At 34.1% G+C, this 15,000-nt stretch overlaps 2 protein-coding genes across 2 annotated transcripts in view; both read right to left on the reverse strand.

Annotated features, from left to right (window-relative positions):
- Nucleotides 1-15,000, reverse strand: part of LOC136848257 (probable G-protein coupled receptor No9) — a 561,772-nt gene that overhangs the window by 203,217 nt on the left and 343,555 nt on the right. The window lies entirely within an intron of this gene.
- Nucleotides 11,663-15,000, reverse strand: part of LOC136848000 (ABC transporter F family member 4-like) — a 173,486-nt gene continuing 170,148 nt past the window's right edge. Inside the window, exon 8 of the mRNA XM_067120011.1 lies at nucleotides 11,663-11,754. Coding sequence (XP_066976112.1) covers nucleotides 11,663-11,754 — 92 coding nt within the window. The remainder of the gene's footprint in view (nucleotides 11,755-15,000) is intronic.

Here is a 15,000-nt window from a genome sequence, read left to right on the forward strand (position 1 = left end):
AATTTTATATTCCGATTCCAATCCCAGCTTCTTCCAACGAATACTACTATAATTATTATTATGGGTTTGGTTCTCATCATAATCCTCCAATTTCTAGGTACTTAGAGACTCTAGAAGTGTTGCCTATATGCTCCACAACTTCTGCTCTCAGTAATATCCAGTAATCCTTATGTACAGAGATTAAAGCTGTTTCACAACCTTTTACATTTTAATAGACTTAAATCTTCTGCATTTTCTTGAAAGTGAATATGGCGTTTATGCAGGTTATGCGCATGCGCGAGTGAGCTCGTTGAATGATTTGACTCTTTCTCTGTTATTGTTGTGTCTTTGGGTAATTCTGCTGCTGCGTCATATTTGTTTAGTGTCAATTATATTTCCCAGTATTTTTTATAATATGTGGTTGGATTATCCTTTGTACAGGACATTTACGTAGAAACTGTAGTTACTTTTTCAGTTCCCACCTTTTTTTCATTCCCACCTCTTTTCTTTCCCCACCTTTTTTCCTTCCCACCTTTTTTCCTTCCCACCTTTTTCCTTTCTCCATTCCCACACACGTCCCAACTCTGTGTTCTTTGAAAAGACCCTACTTTATTTAATTATAAGTATCTCGGACCACGTAGGCTACTTCCCTTCCCTCCTTACAACACGTGCCCAATCTAATTATCTCTCTCTCTCTCTCTCTCTCTCTCTCTCTCTCTCTCTCTCTCTCTCTCTCTCTCTCTCTCTCTCTCTCCAACTTGCCAGTGTCGTCTCTTTGCTGTAGACTTTTCGAAACCTAAGTCCCCAGAGAATCCAACTTCAAAGTAGGTGTTAGTGCCTTCTTATCTCTTGTGTTTGTGCCCTCTTATCTCTTCTAAGTCCTTCTTTCATTCAGGCTTTATCTTTGGTTAATAACTGTCTCCACCATTCCGCTGATAGTAATCATGACTTAAGACATCACGCGAGATTATGGTCGATTTTTTTCTGTGTTGACGGCAAATTTCCGCAGTCGATATCGCTGAGGTTAATCCTGATTGGCGGAGGAGGTTGCAGCGCAGGTACGTCGCCCAATCAGAAGCTCAGATTGGCGCCGCAGCGACATCGACGACAGATTTTCACCGTCAGCCTAAAAAACAAGTAAAGAATGCGCCGAAGTTTCTTTGGCGGAATCGAGTTTTCTGTACATCGTATAATCAAGGCCACCGAAAATAAATCTATCTTTCGGTGGTCTCGGTATAATGCTGTATGAGCCGCGGTCCATGAAACTTTAACCACGGCACGGTGGTGGCCTATCCTATATCGTTTCCAGATGGACGATTATGGCTAACTTTAACCTTAAATAAAATAGAAAATACTGGGGCTAGAGGGCTGCAATTTGGTATGGTTGATGAGTGGAGGGTGGATGACCAACATACCAATTTGCAGCCCTCTAGCCTGAGTAGTTTTCAAGTTATGAGGGCGGACAGAAAAAGTGCGGACGGACAGACAAAGCCGGCACAATAGTTTTATTTTCAGAAAATTAAAAATCGAATATAGTTTCTCTTTGAGTTCCCTAATTGTCCTATTCGTTATTTATATGAATTGAAATGATAAAACTCAGAAATTTTAATGCTGAAGTTGATCATCGTTGTTGTGACGCCAGTCTACGAAAATCAAAGATATCTAAATCTTGGGTTTTTATCTCACTACAGAAGTAGTCAGGAACATAGGCCTATCCCGATAGGCCCTCGTATGTTTGCCCTGCTGCTTGTCTGTGCGTTCGTCCGTCACGCTTCGATTTAAGCCGCAATTTGTAAGATTTATACTTGACAAGAACTTGTATGAAATCTAAGATGGTTACTGGGCATATATTAGTGATCACCCTTCTATTCCTCTGTTCCATATATATAAATTTCCGTTTCATCGCTGAATGACCTCATAAGTCCCAGTGCTTGGCCTTTGGCCTAAATTCTATATTCAAGTCAATATATATATATATATATATATATATATATATATATATATATATATATATATATATATATATATATATATATTATATAAAGATCGTATTTAAATATTAACCGTCTTAGATCTCACACAAGTTCATGTCGAGTATAAGTCCTACATATATTTGCGTTAGTCAAAGCGTGACGGACGGACACATACGGACACACAACACAATACTTTGATATTACGATCCTCTCATCTCTCTCGGAAGCCATTGTCTCGTTTTCCTGTCTCCCAAACGACGAGACATATATCTCGCTCTTTGTCTCTCTCTCTCTCTCTCTCTATCTATATCTCTCCTCGTTTTATCTCTCCTCGTTTATCCTTTATCTTTGTGTGATGTTGGACGTTTTTTTAAATAAAATTATATATATATATATATTATATATAATAAAATTATATATATATATATATATTATATATATATACATATATATAATGTACACATGTATGTATTTATATATAGATTTTCCCAAGTATCGACACAATAAAGGTGTTGGGTCTAAACCTCTCATATGAAACGATGAAAGGTATATACTATATAGCATTCCAAATATAAATAAAAAGAATTCTATCAAAACCGAATTCCTTGCCAGCCAAGCAAGCAACCCCCTTCCCCCTCCACTCCCCCCCCCCCACACACACACCCTTCCCCACTGAGGAGAATGTTTGAAATGTTTGCCAGATTGCTTTGTTTGTGATAATGTTAGGTTACTGGCCTCTCCGACTTTCAAGTGTGCCAAAGGTGTTCGCTGGCTTTCTTTTTTTTTTTTCCGTGCTTGCAATTGCTTGCGCGTGTGTGTGTTGCTTGTGACAACAACGCTGAACTGAGAAGTTGTCATTGTTGGCCATATGTATTTAATGTTTTAAAAGAATTAAATCAAACGTTTCTGTTTTAATCTGTTAGAATTTTAAATTCAGTAATCTCTCCTTTGCATGTAGTTTATTATTATTATTATTATTATTATTATTATTATTATTATTATTATTATTATTATTATTATTATTATTATTATTATTATTATTATTATTATTATTATTATTATTATTATTATTATTATTATTATTATTATTATTATTATTATTCAGAAGATGAAGAACCCTATTCATATGAAAAAAGCCCACCACAGGGCCCACTGACTTGAAATTCAAACTTCCAAAAAATATGATGGCATTCTTTAGAAAGAAGTAACAGAAGGTAATGGGAAATGCAGAAAGAGGAAATCACTTATTAAAAAAGAACATAGAAATGAATAAACAAATTAGTAGACTTTACTGAATATTTTCTTTTCATAATCTTTTGCGGTGTTCTCTGCGCGCAGTATATGATCTTAGATCCTTCCGTGGTGATTATTGGGTAAAGATAAAAATAGATAAATATTCCTAACCAATAAGGGCTCTCCTCACGTGGCAATTATTAGCTAAAGATAGAAATATGAAAATAAATACTAACAAATAAGGTCTCCCCTTACGTGGTAACAATTAGCTAAAGATAAAAATATTAAAATATATAGTAACTAATAAGGTCTCTCCTCACGTAGTGATAATTAGCTAGAGATAAAAATATAGAAATATTCCTAACTAATTAGGGCTCTCCTTACGTGGTAATTATTAGCTAAAGATAAAAACATAAAAATGTTCCTAACTAATAAGCTCTCTCCTTACGTAGTAAATATTAGCCAAAGATAAAAATATAAAAATATAATAATAAGGTCTCACATTTTTCTTCTTCAAACCTTGACCATCTTTGGTGAATAAGTGCCACGGATTCTGTAGCAGTTTATTATACTTACCGCTAAAATAGCCACCGCCGAAAATAAGATGATGATGGCAAAAATCAGCGCCGAAACCGGTACCAAACGAACACCAATAATCACTTGGAGGTTGTTGAATTAAATCGAGTTGAATATAGAATTTAGGCCAAAGACTAAGCACTGGAACCTATGAGGTCATTCAGCGTTGAAACGGAAATTGTCAGTAAAAGGTTTGAAAGGTGTAACAGGAGGAAAACCTCAAAGCAGTTGCACTATCAATCAATTGTTAGGAGAGGGTGGAAAGTAACTCTGCAAAGAACCGTAAGTAATGCCTACAGTGCACCGCATGAGGTTGTTAGTGGACTCGATCTCCAGTGTGTATTTGTCTGAAGTCAGTTCCGGAGTAAACTTGCAGTATCTTCCGGTAAACACATCCTGCCTTCGTATGTTAGGAGAGAGAGAGAGAGAGAGAGATATAAAACTTTAACAGTGGTACCGAAAAAATTCAGGAAGTAGTGAAGACTTTCTTGATTAGAGAGAGAGAGAGAGAGAGAGAGAGAGAGAGAGGGGCGGGGGAGGGGAAGTTCCGTTGGGGGTTAAATCTACGGGAATCTGATGACGGTATTTGAATTACTGTCGTGATTGAACCCCCTCTCTCTCTCTCTCTCTCTCTCTCTCTCTCTCTCTCTCTCTCTCTCTCTCTCTCTCTCTCTCTCCCCCCCCCAACATGCCCTTACCAGCAGCGTCTCGCTATTTTATTACATCCTCCTTAGGGGGGTGGTGCAATGGGTGCACCTCACGCGGTGCACTGTAGGCATCACTAAAGATTCTTTGCAGGACCCCTTCATTCGGCGCCTAGCTGCAGCCCCAACTAGGGAGCAAGCCGAGAAGTAGTTAGTTACTCTCTTTATTTTTCTTATCCTTTTGAATCACTGAATATAAATTACATGCTTTTCGGAAGCTCTAAAGCTGTGGTTCTTAACCTGTTTCAGTGTATGAACCCTTTTCCAATCAGCAGTCAGTCAGTTCTCACACCCCCTGAATTGCTGAAATAATAATAATAATAATAATAATAATAATAATAATAATAATAATAAAGCGATCTATAAGGAAAATAGAAAAGATCCTGTATAAGATAAAATCGCATAATAAGGCCATCTTTTTCAATAATAATAATAATTATAATAATAAAATAATAATAATAATAATAATAACAATAATAATAATAATAATAATAATTATTATTAATTATTTTATTTTACTTTTTTTGCAGAAAAAATAACATGCATATATAAAAATATATTTTGCTCTAATCATTCACAGGGCATCCTCGCACCCCTTGGGAACCGGCTTTGCACCTCCTAGGGGTGCGAGTGCCCCTGGTTAAGAACCCCCGGGGTCTAAAGGCATTTTCCGTAGTGTTACGGTACGCAGGGAGTCGTCTCCGTGACGTTTTGACAAATAGCGTAAACACACCATTTGAAATTAGGGGGGGGGGGGGAATTTTAGCCCACTTCTCTGAATCTTAGTTGAATTTCCTTGACAAGGGCGAAAGTAGGTGAGAATTAAGATATAAATTCGTATTTTATACTTACAGTCTCATTTACTTTTTATTTTTATTTGTGGCCAGTGAGAGAATTCTCTCATAGATATCGTAATGTAGGGTGGCCACGGTATTGTATTATTATTATTATTATTATTATTATTATTATTATTATTATTATTATTATTATTATTATTATTATTATTATTGTACAGAGGATGAACCCTATTCGTATGGAACAGGCCCACCACAGGGGCCCCTGACTTAAAATTCCAGCTTCCAAAGATTATTATTATTATTATTATTATTATTATTATTATTATTATTATTATTATTATTATTATTATTATTATTATTATATAGTGTCTTTTCTATCATTTTATCGAATAAATTTTTTTATTCTAGACATTTAATCGATTAATTTTTCATTCTAGACATTTCATTATTTTTTTATTCTAGACATTTTACCGACTAAATTTACTTTTTTATTTTAGACATTTTGTCGAATAAATTTTCTTTATTTTAGACATTTTTTCGACTAAATTGATTTTTTCTAGACATTTTATCGACTAAATTTATTTTTTTATTATATACATTTTAATGACAAAATTGATTTTTTGATTCTGGACATTTTATCGAATAAATTTATTTATTTTTATTCTACATATTTTATCGAATAAATTTCCTTTGTTCTGGACATTTTAACCAATAAATTTTCTTTATTCTAGATATTTTATCCAATAAATTTTCCTTATTCTAGACATTTTATCGACTAAATTTATTTATTTATTCTAGACATTTTATCGAATAATTTTTTAAATTCTAGATATTTTATACAATAAATTTTCTTTATTCTAGACATTTTATCGACTAAATTTGTGTATTTTTATTACAGACATTTTACCGAATTAAATTCATTCGAGACTCTCTAAAAGACACCACCATAAACAATATGTCTGCTTTCCTTCTCACAATTCCCTCGTGGCGTGTCGTATCTCCAGATCTGAAAACGCAATCTCCGACACTCCGGGATAGGCTTAAGGCTCCGGGATTCTAAAATGGGAACAAAGTAAAGTACCTTCCCGAGGCATTCCGTGTCCTATCTGGCATCGAGTGGTTTTAATCGGTTAGGCTGCTCGAGGATTCTGTATCGAGCGAAAAGAGGTCACAGGTAGATTGTTGTGGATGGATGAGAGAGAACGTGTTTCTCTCCATATATTTTTTTTCTCTCAGGGGTGTGTGTGTGTGTGTGTGTGTGTGTGTGTGTGTATGTATGTACGTATATATATATATATATATATATATATATATATATATATATATATATATATATATATTTGTATATATTTATATATATATACATATATATATATATATATATATATATATATATATATATATATATATATATATATATATATGTATATTAGTATTTATTTCCAGACTAGTTTTCCTTTAGGCTTTCATTCCCATCTTCAGATAATATATAAAAAAAGGTCTACCAGATACATGAATCCATTTTATATTTACAAAAAAGAAGTTATACAGCACATACGCCAAAATAAAATCCCGGTTATACAGCACATTCGCTAAAAGAAAATCCCGGCCATACAGCACATTCGCTAAAATAAAATTCCGCGAATAGAATAAGTGCAGAAATGCACACGTTACAAATGCAGTCTTGCGTATAAACGGGACTTCTAATAAGATGATTTTGTTGATGATTTAGTAAGATGATTTTGTTATGATTTAATTAGATGATTTTGTTGATTTAATAAGATGATTTTCTTGACGATTTAATTAGATGATTTTGTTGACTTAAGATGATTTTGTTGATGATTTAATTAGATGATTTTGCTGACGATTTAATTAGATGATTTTGTTGACTTAATAAGATGATTTTGTTGATGATTTAATAATATGATTTTGTTGATGATTTAATGAGATGATTTTGTTGATGATTTAATTAGACGATTGTGTTGACCATTTAATTAGATAATTGTGTTGACTTAATAAGATGATTTTGTTGATGATTCAATAAGATGATTTTGTTGATAATTTTCCTGCACAGTGAAACTGTCCTTACATCCTATACATCCTAAATTATAAGTAGGACTCCCAACCCCTTTCCTCTCCTCCTACCTTATCTCGGTTAGTCACTCTAATCTCTCAGAGCCCCCAGGGCTTACGGCTAAAACCCTCCTGTCAATGCATTGAGTGGCTGGTGGGTGGGGGGAGGGGTGAGTGGGCAAGGTCTCTCTCGGGCACGTAGACATTACGAAGCAGATATCAGTGGGCGGAAGGATCTCCCTCAGCACCCCCGTAAAGGGGTACAGCCGTCAGTGCGCCTCACGCAGTGCACCCCCCTAGCTGCGGCTCCTTTCATTCATTTTACTGTACCTTCGTTCGTATTCTCTTTCTTCCATCTTATTTTCCTCAGCCCTCTCCTAGCAATCGTTATGTTTATATTCCAGTCACTCTCAACACGGCTGTTGATTGATGCTTTATGTTTTTTTTTCTGTTTTTTCCTTCTGTTAGCGCATTCTGTTTCTCACTTCTGTTGAGACGGTGTCTGTTGTTAAGTGAAGGCTAAAATGTCAGATAACACTTTACAAGTAGAATGAGGTTGTACTAGTGATTGGTTGATTGATTATAGCTACTAAAACTGGCGTCGCAACACCTAGGGTATTGACGCCGTAATAAATTAAAAAAGGAAACTAAAATAAGTAACTAAAATATGAAACTACTTTTAAAGCTATTTATTTATATAAATAAATAGCTTTAAAAGTAATTTCATATGATGAATATCCAAACAGATATATAGATATATGTGCTGTATAATCATATCTGTTCACATGCACTATCCATACATACACATATTCTGTATGTATACAGTTTAAAATTTCGTGAAGTTTGTCGTGCTTTGTGCTCACACAAAAGGAAGTGCTCGCACAATTTAGCATTTGCACGCCCATTGCTTCGTTTCTCGTATATTGTCAGTGTAAATAACATAAAAAATTAAGTTTGGTTGTATTTGAGATTAAGGTACGATACCTTTGTAAGGACTTGGGAGAAGTGAAACAATGAAGGTGCTTCATTAAATGGCTTTCTTGAGGGCCAATTGGACAGTAAATCTGGCAAGCAACCAGTTAATATGAGAGAGAGAGAGAGAGAGTGAGTGAGAGAGAGAGCTTAGTATAATAGGAGCCAACATCCCCCCCCCACCCCCGCCTCTCATGTTATCCACTCATAGGCCTATCTTGGTAGAATACAGATGTCCAGTTTATTTGGAATTCATCTTGAATTCTATCTAGCTGTTTGTTTTCCAATTAAACCGGTTACTTCTTTTACACGATCTCCTTAATTTTTTTGTTTTCTGAAAAGAAAACTATTGTGCCGGCTTTGTCTGTCCGTCCGCACTTTTTCTGTCCGCCCTCAGATCTTAGAAACTACTGAGGCTAGAGGGCTGCAAATTGGTATGCTGATCATCCACCCTCCAATCATCGAACATACCAAATCGCAGCCCTCTAGCCTCGGTAGTTTTGATTTGATTTAAGGTTAAAGTTAGCCATAATCGTGCTTCTGGCAACGATGTAGGGTAGGCCACCACCGGGCATTGGTTAAAGTGTCATAGGCCGCGGGTCATGCAGCATTATACCGAGACCACCGAAAGTTAGATCTTTTTTCGGTGGCCTTGAATATATACTGTAGCGGCTGTAGTTGTACGTTTATATTTCAAAGCCACGTACATTTTGTAATGCTTTGTCGTGTAGTATTGATAAGATTCATTTAAAGTCACGCTGTAATTCTTTCTGTAATTTCTTCCCGTTATATCTTAATTAGGTTGCAATCAGTTTTGTTTTTAACTTGTATATATATATATATATATATATATATATATATATATATATATATATATATATATATATATATATATATATATATATATATATATATATATATGTAACTGGGATACAGTTTGTTGATTAGATTATATTTCACTTTAATTATTATTATTATTATTATTATTATTATTATTATTATTATTATTATTATTATTATTGTAGTTGGGAAGGAGACCCTTGCATTTACTACATGTTTTATTAAATATCAATATATATAATAAAAAAATAGAAAGACATTTATTATGATAATCATAAAAATGCTGATGCAGCTTCGTTTTTCAAAATGAAATAAAGTCTATTATTATTATTATTATTATTATTATTATTATTATTATTATTATTATTATTATTATTATTATTATGATACAGTACTCAAAAATGAAATTAACATTATTATTATTTTATTTTTTTTTATTATTATCATCATAGTACAGTGCTCAATACAGCGCGTCAGAGCTTGACACTCTAATAACAGCTATATTAAAGACCAGGCGACTTCCTAGATAGGCTGAAGCCTTTCTAATATTAGAGAGGCCAAGTAGCCAATTTCGGGAGTCGATTCGATGGGCGGGAAATCTCATATCCTGGAGTGACGGTCTTCATCTCTCTCAATTTGCGTTGGCTGGGTAGATTTTTATCTTGTTAAGGACCGCACGCGTGCACGCACGCACACATATATATACACACATATATGTATATATATGTGTATATATTATATATATATATATATATATATATATATATATATATATATATATATATACACACTTATATATATATACACATATATATATCAGTATACATACTGTATATATATATATATATATATATATATATATATATATATATATATATATATATATATATATATATATATATATAAATATATATATATATATATATATATATATATATATATATATATATATATATAAAGGAACAAGATTCTTTACAAACAAACACTTAAGAAATAATTATAATAATGATGATGATAATAATAATAATAGTCTTCATTTCATTTTGAGTACTGTATAATAATAATAATAATAATAATAATAATAATAATAATAATAATAGTAAAACTAATTACGAAAATTAAAAGAATAATGAAAATTCAAATATATAACATTGTCTTCTAATCGAAATCCTTGAATGCAAAAATTCCTTGATGCAAAAAATAAAAGACTAAAGAGAGAGAGAGAGAGAGAGAGAGAGAGAGAGAGAGAGAGAGAGAGAGAGAGAGATAATGACTGCCCCTTTCTTCCGTAACTCTCTCATTAATGGCTTTAATGAGTTGTCTCGATATATCTCGACCATTCTGAGAGTCTTCATGACCAGTTGAATCAACAAGCATCGCAATTAATTCTTTCTCATTCTGTTTCTTTTTATTTTTTTTTCTGTTTCGTCCGTAATCGTGGATCTTATTTTGCCAATGTCATTTTGTCGGCTGGTTGGTTTACCTGGGTTTATTATTATCTTGGTTTATGTCAAGAGATTTATTTTTTAGGGTTTATTATCATTTTTTAACCTTGGTGTGTTATTTTGGTTTATGTCAAGAGATTTATTTTTTACATGGGTTTATTATCTTGGTTTATGTCAATGGATTTATTTTTTACATGGGTTTATTATCTTGGTTTATGTCAATGGATTTATTTTTTGTACATGGGTTTATTATCTTGGTTTATGTCAGTGGATTTATTTTTTACATGGGTTTATTATCTTGGTTTATGTCAATGGATTTATTTTTTCCCTGGGTTTATTGTCTTGGTTTATGTCAGGAGGTTTATTTTTTAGGGTTTATTATCATGGTTTATGTCAATAGATACTCGTCTATTTTCTTACCTTATCTGTTATCTTGGTTTATGTCAAGAGGTTTATTTTTTTACCTGGGTTTATCAACTTGGTTTATGTCAAGAGGTTTATTTTTTAGGGTTTATTATCATGGTTTGTGTCTATAGATACTCGTATATTTTCTTGGTTTATGTCAAGAGGTTTATTTTTTACGTGGGTTTAACATCTTGGTTTATGTCTTAAGGGATATTTTTTTACCTAGGTTTATCCTCTTGGTTTATGTCAAGAGATATGTTTTATTTTTTGTAGAAATGTGAGGAGTCAAACACATTTCACTAGATAGACCCACTGTCAAGTATATATGTATCTATGTATGTATGTATGTATGTATGTATGTATGTCACCTTATTTCACTAAATATAACCAACAGTCATGTATGTATGTATGTGTGTATTTCACAACTTTGTTTCACTAAATAAACCATCAGTCATGACATTGTATGCATGTATGTATATATGTATGTACGTATTTCACCTTATTTCACTAAATAAACCCACAGTCATGTATGCATGTATGTATTTATTTATGTATGTATTTCACAATCTTAAACCCCCACTTTCAATCGCTTTTCGGAAATCGAAAATTTAAAGAAAATAAAAATATTGTTCTGAAAATCTAAATTGCTCTTTTTACCGGCCCACTCATTCTTCTTCTTCTTCTTCTTCTTCTTCTTCTTCTTCTTCTTCTTCTTCTTCTTCTTCTTCTTCTTCTTCTTCTTCTTCTTCTTCTTCTTCTTAAATTTTATGACACTCTTGGTATCGTTAGAGTCAGACCTTTGGAATTTGTTGCAAAAAAAAAAGTATTGGGAATCGTGCCTTGAAAATGATTCCTTGCCGGAACTGCGACCGCTTCTAAGAAATGACCTTTGGAGAAACTTGGAATTGAACCATTAATAAGTAAGGGTGTATATATACTGTATATGTATATGTGTATATATATGTATGTATGTATGTATGTATGTATATATATATATATATATATATATATATATATATATATAACAAGTAAAAAATGCTCCGAAGTTTCTTCAGCGCGATCGAGTTTTCTGTACAGCGTATAATCAAGTCCAACGAAAACAGATCTGTCTTTTGGTGGGCTCGGTATAATGCTGTATGAGCCACGGCCCATGGAACTTTAACCAAAGCCCGGTGGTGGCCTATCCTATATCGTTGCCAGAAGCACGATTATGGCTAACTGTAATCTTAAATAAAATAAAAACTACTGAGGCTAGAGGGCTGCAATTTGGTATGTTTGATGATTGGTGGTTGGATGATCAACATACCAATTTGCAGCCCTCTAGCCTCAGCAGTTTTTAAGATCTGGGGACGGACAGAAAAAGTGCATACGGACAGACATTAGTTTTCTTTTACATTAAAACTAAAAAAAAATTGATGTGCGTGATAGCTTACAAAAAAACTGTAATTATAATTTTTCGAATGAATGATAACATTAGCTGTTATGTTGGTCCGTTGGTGTAGTGGTTAGTGTCGTGACATGCCACACAGATGTCACGGGTTCGCGTCTCCCCCCCCCAGGGCGACGAAAAGTTACTGGCTCTTTATCTTGATCAGTTACTGCTGCAGTTAGGGTCTGCGGTGGGAGGTTGAAACCACCATTCTTTGGAAGCTTGAATTTCAAGTCAGTGGCCCCTGTGATGTGCTTGTTCCATGTGAATAGGTTTCATCTACTGTAATAATAATAATAATAATAATAATAATAATAATAATAATAATAGTAATAATATGTGGGATGAGTATGGCGTAATCACCCAGCTGCTGCTGTGAGCAGTCTTCAAATTATTCAGATCAAAATTTGCATAAATTATTATTGATGTTCTATGCAGAATTTGCTCATCTGTTTCATATGCTAAGTGTCTCTATATTCAGATCCCCTATGCATAACGTTCGTAGTCTCTATTATAATTATCCCTATTTCTTATAATTTATCAACGTCATCTTTATAAAGGAGAACTGAAATTAAGTAATTAATCCTTTTCACCTTTTGGAAAACGTTATGAGTCGACTTGAAGCCAAATTACGATCGTTGACAGAACTGTCGCTTTTTATATCTGGTAGTTTTTATTAGTTTTTTTATAAAAGAAAACTATTGTGCCGGTTTTGTCTGTCCGTCTGCACTTTATTCTGTCAGCACGTTTTTCTCTCCGCGCTTTTTCTGTTCGCACTTTTTTTCTGTCCGCACTTTTTCTGCCCGCCCTCAGATCTTAAAGACTACTGAGGCTAGAGGGCTGCAAATTAGTATGTCGATCATCCACCCTCCAATCATTAAACATACCAAATTGCAGCCCTCTAGACTCAGTAGTTTTGATTTTATTTAAGGTTAAATTTAGCCATAATCGTGCTTCTGGCAACGCAATAACACAGGCCACCACGACCAGCTAAGAGTTTCATGGACCGCGGCTCATACAGCTTTGTACCGAGACCACCGAAAGATAGATCTATTTTCTGTGGCCTTGATTATACGTTGTAGAGGCTGTACAGAAAACTCGATCACGCCGAAGACACTTCAGAGCATTTTTTACTTGTTTTTTCCATACTAATGAGGAGACTTATGTGTGTCCTTCCTCTCCTTAATATTAATGAAGTATTAGCCAGAATTAATTGCATCTTTATTCATATTTTATTTTTTGCGTCTTCGTTGGAGGTGACAGTAGGGTTAATTTACAGTACCTGAAGCGTATTATTATTATTATTATTATTATTATTATTATTATTATTATTATTATTATTATTATTATTAGTTGAAATTGAGTTTGAATATGTCTGTCAACTATAAATAGTTAAGTGTTTTGGCTAATGGGTCTCCTACGATATTGAGAAACAGATAAGCAAATCTCTCTCTCTCTCTCTCTCTCTCTCTCTCTCTCTCTCTCTCTCTCTCTCTCTCTCTCTCTCTCTCTCTCTCAGTCTTGGTGCCATTCTTCGGACCTTTTATTGGTGTTTTTAGTTTCCTGTGAAAGAAAACTATTGTGCCGGCTTTGTCCGTCCGCACTTTTTCTGTCCGCCCTCAGATCTTTAAAACTCCTGAGGCTAGAGGGCTGCAAATTGGTATGTTGATCATCTACCCTCCAATCATCAAACGTACCAAATTGCAGCTCTCTGGCCTCAGTAGTTTTTATTACATTAAGGTTAAAGTTAGCCGTAATCGTGCTTCTGGCAACAATATAGGATACACCACCACCGGGCCGTGGTTAAAGATTCATGGGCCGCGGCTCATACAGCATTATGCCGAGACCACCGAAAGATAGATCTATTTATGGTGGCCTTGATTGTACGCTGTAGCGGCTGTACAGAAAACTCGATTGCGCCAAAGGTTCTTCAGCGCATTTTTTACTTGTTTCTCTATCCATACTGATTTCTTTATAGCAGTTATCATTATAGTTTTGTTTTTATTGTGGCTGATTGTGAAGTTGGTCAGGTAGTACCATATTTTCCGTCGAGAGAGAGAGAGAGAGAGAGAGAGAGAGAGAGAGAGAGAGAGAGAGAGAGAGAGAGATCTTATATTTTATGGATGGTTTTTATCTGATTTGGTTAAGTATTACCTCGTCGAGGTCCTCCAGAGAGAGAGAGAGAATATCCAAAGCTCTTGTTAAACTTTTTGTTATGTTAATTGGGATTTTTTTTCACTTGAGAGAGAGAGAGAGAGAGAGAGAGAGAGAGAGAGAGAGAGAGAGAGAGAGAGAGAGAGAGAGAGAGAGTATCCAAAGCACTTGTTAAACTTTTTGTTATGTTAATTTGGGATTTTTTTTCACTGGAGAGAGAGAGAGAGAGAGAGAGAGAGAGAGAGAGAGAGAGAGAGAGAGAGAGAGAGAGAGAGAGAGAGAGAGAGATCAAAACATTAATGACTGTTAAAAAGAGATAAATTCTTGTAACTTTCTTCTCCATATACGGGTACATTCATTGGCAATCTTTTCCGCTCTCCTTATTGCGTTCTTATCATCCACGTGCAATATTAGATTGAT

Source organism: Macrobrachium rosenbergii, chromosome 18, assembly GCF_040412425.1.
Source record: "Macrobrachium rosenbergii isolate ZJJX-2024 chromosome 18, ASM4041242v1, whole genome shotgun sequence".
Taxonomy (NCBI): domain Eukaryota; kingdom Metazoa; phylum Arthropoda; class Malacostraca; order Decapoda; family Palaemonidae; genus Macrobrachium; species Macrobrachium rosenbergii.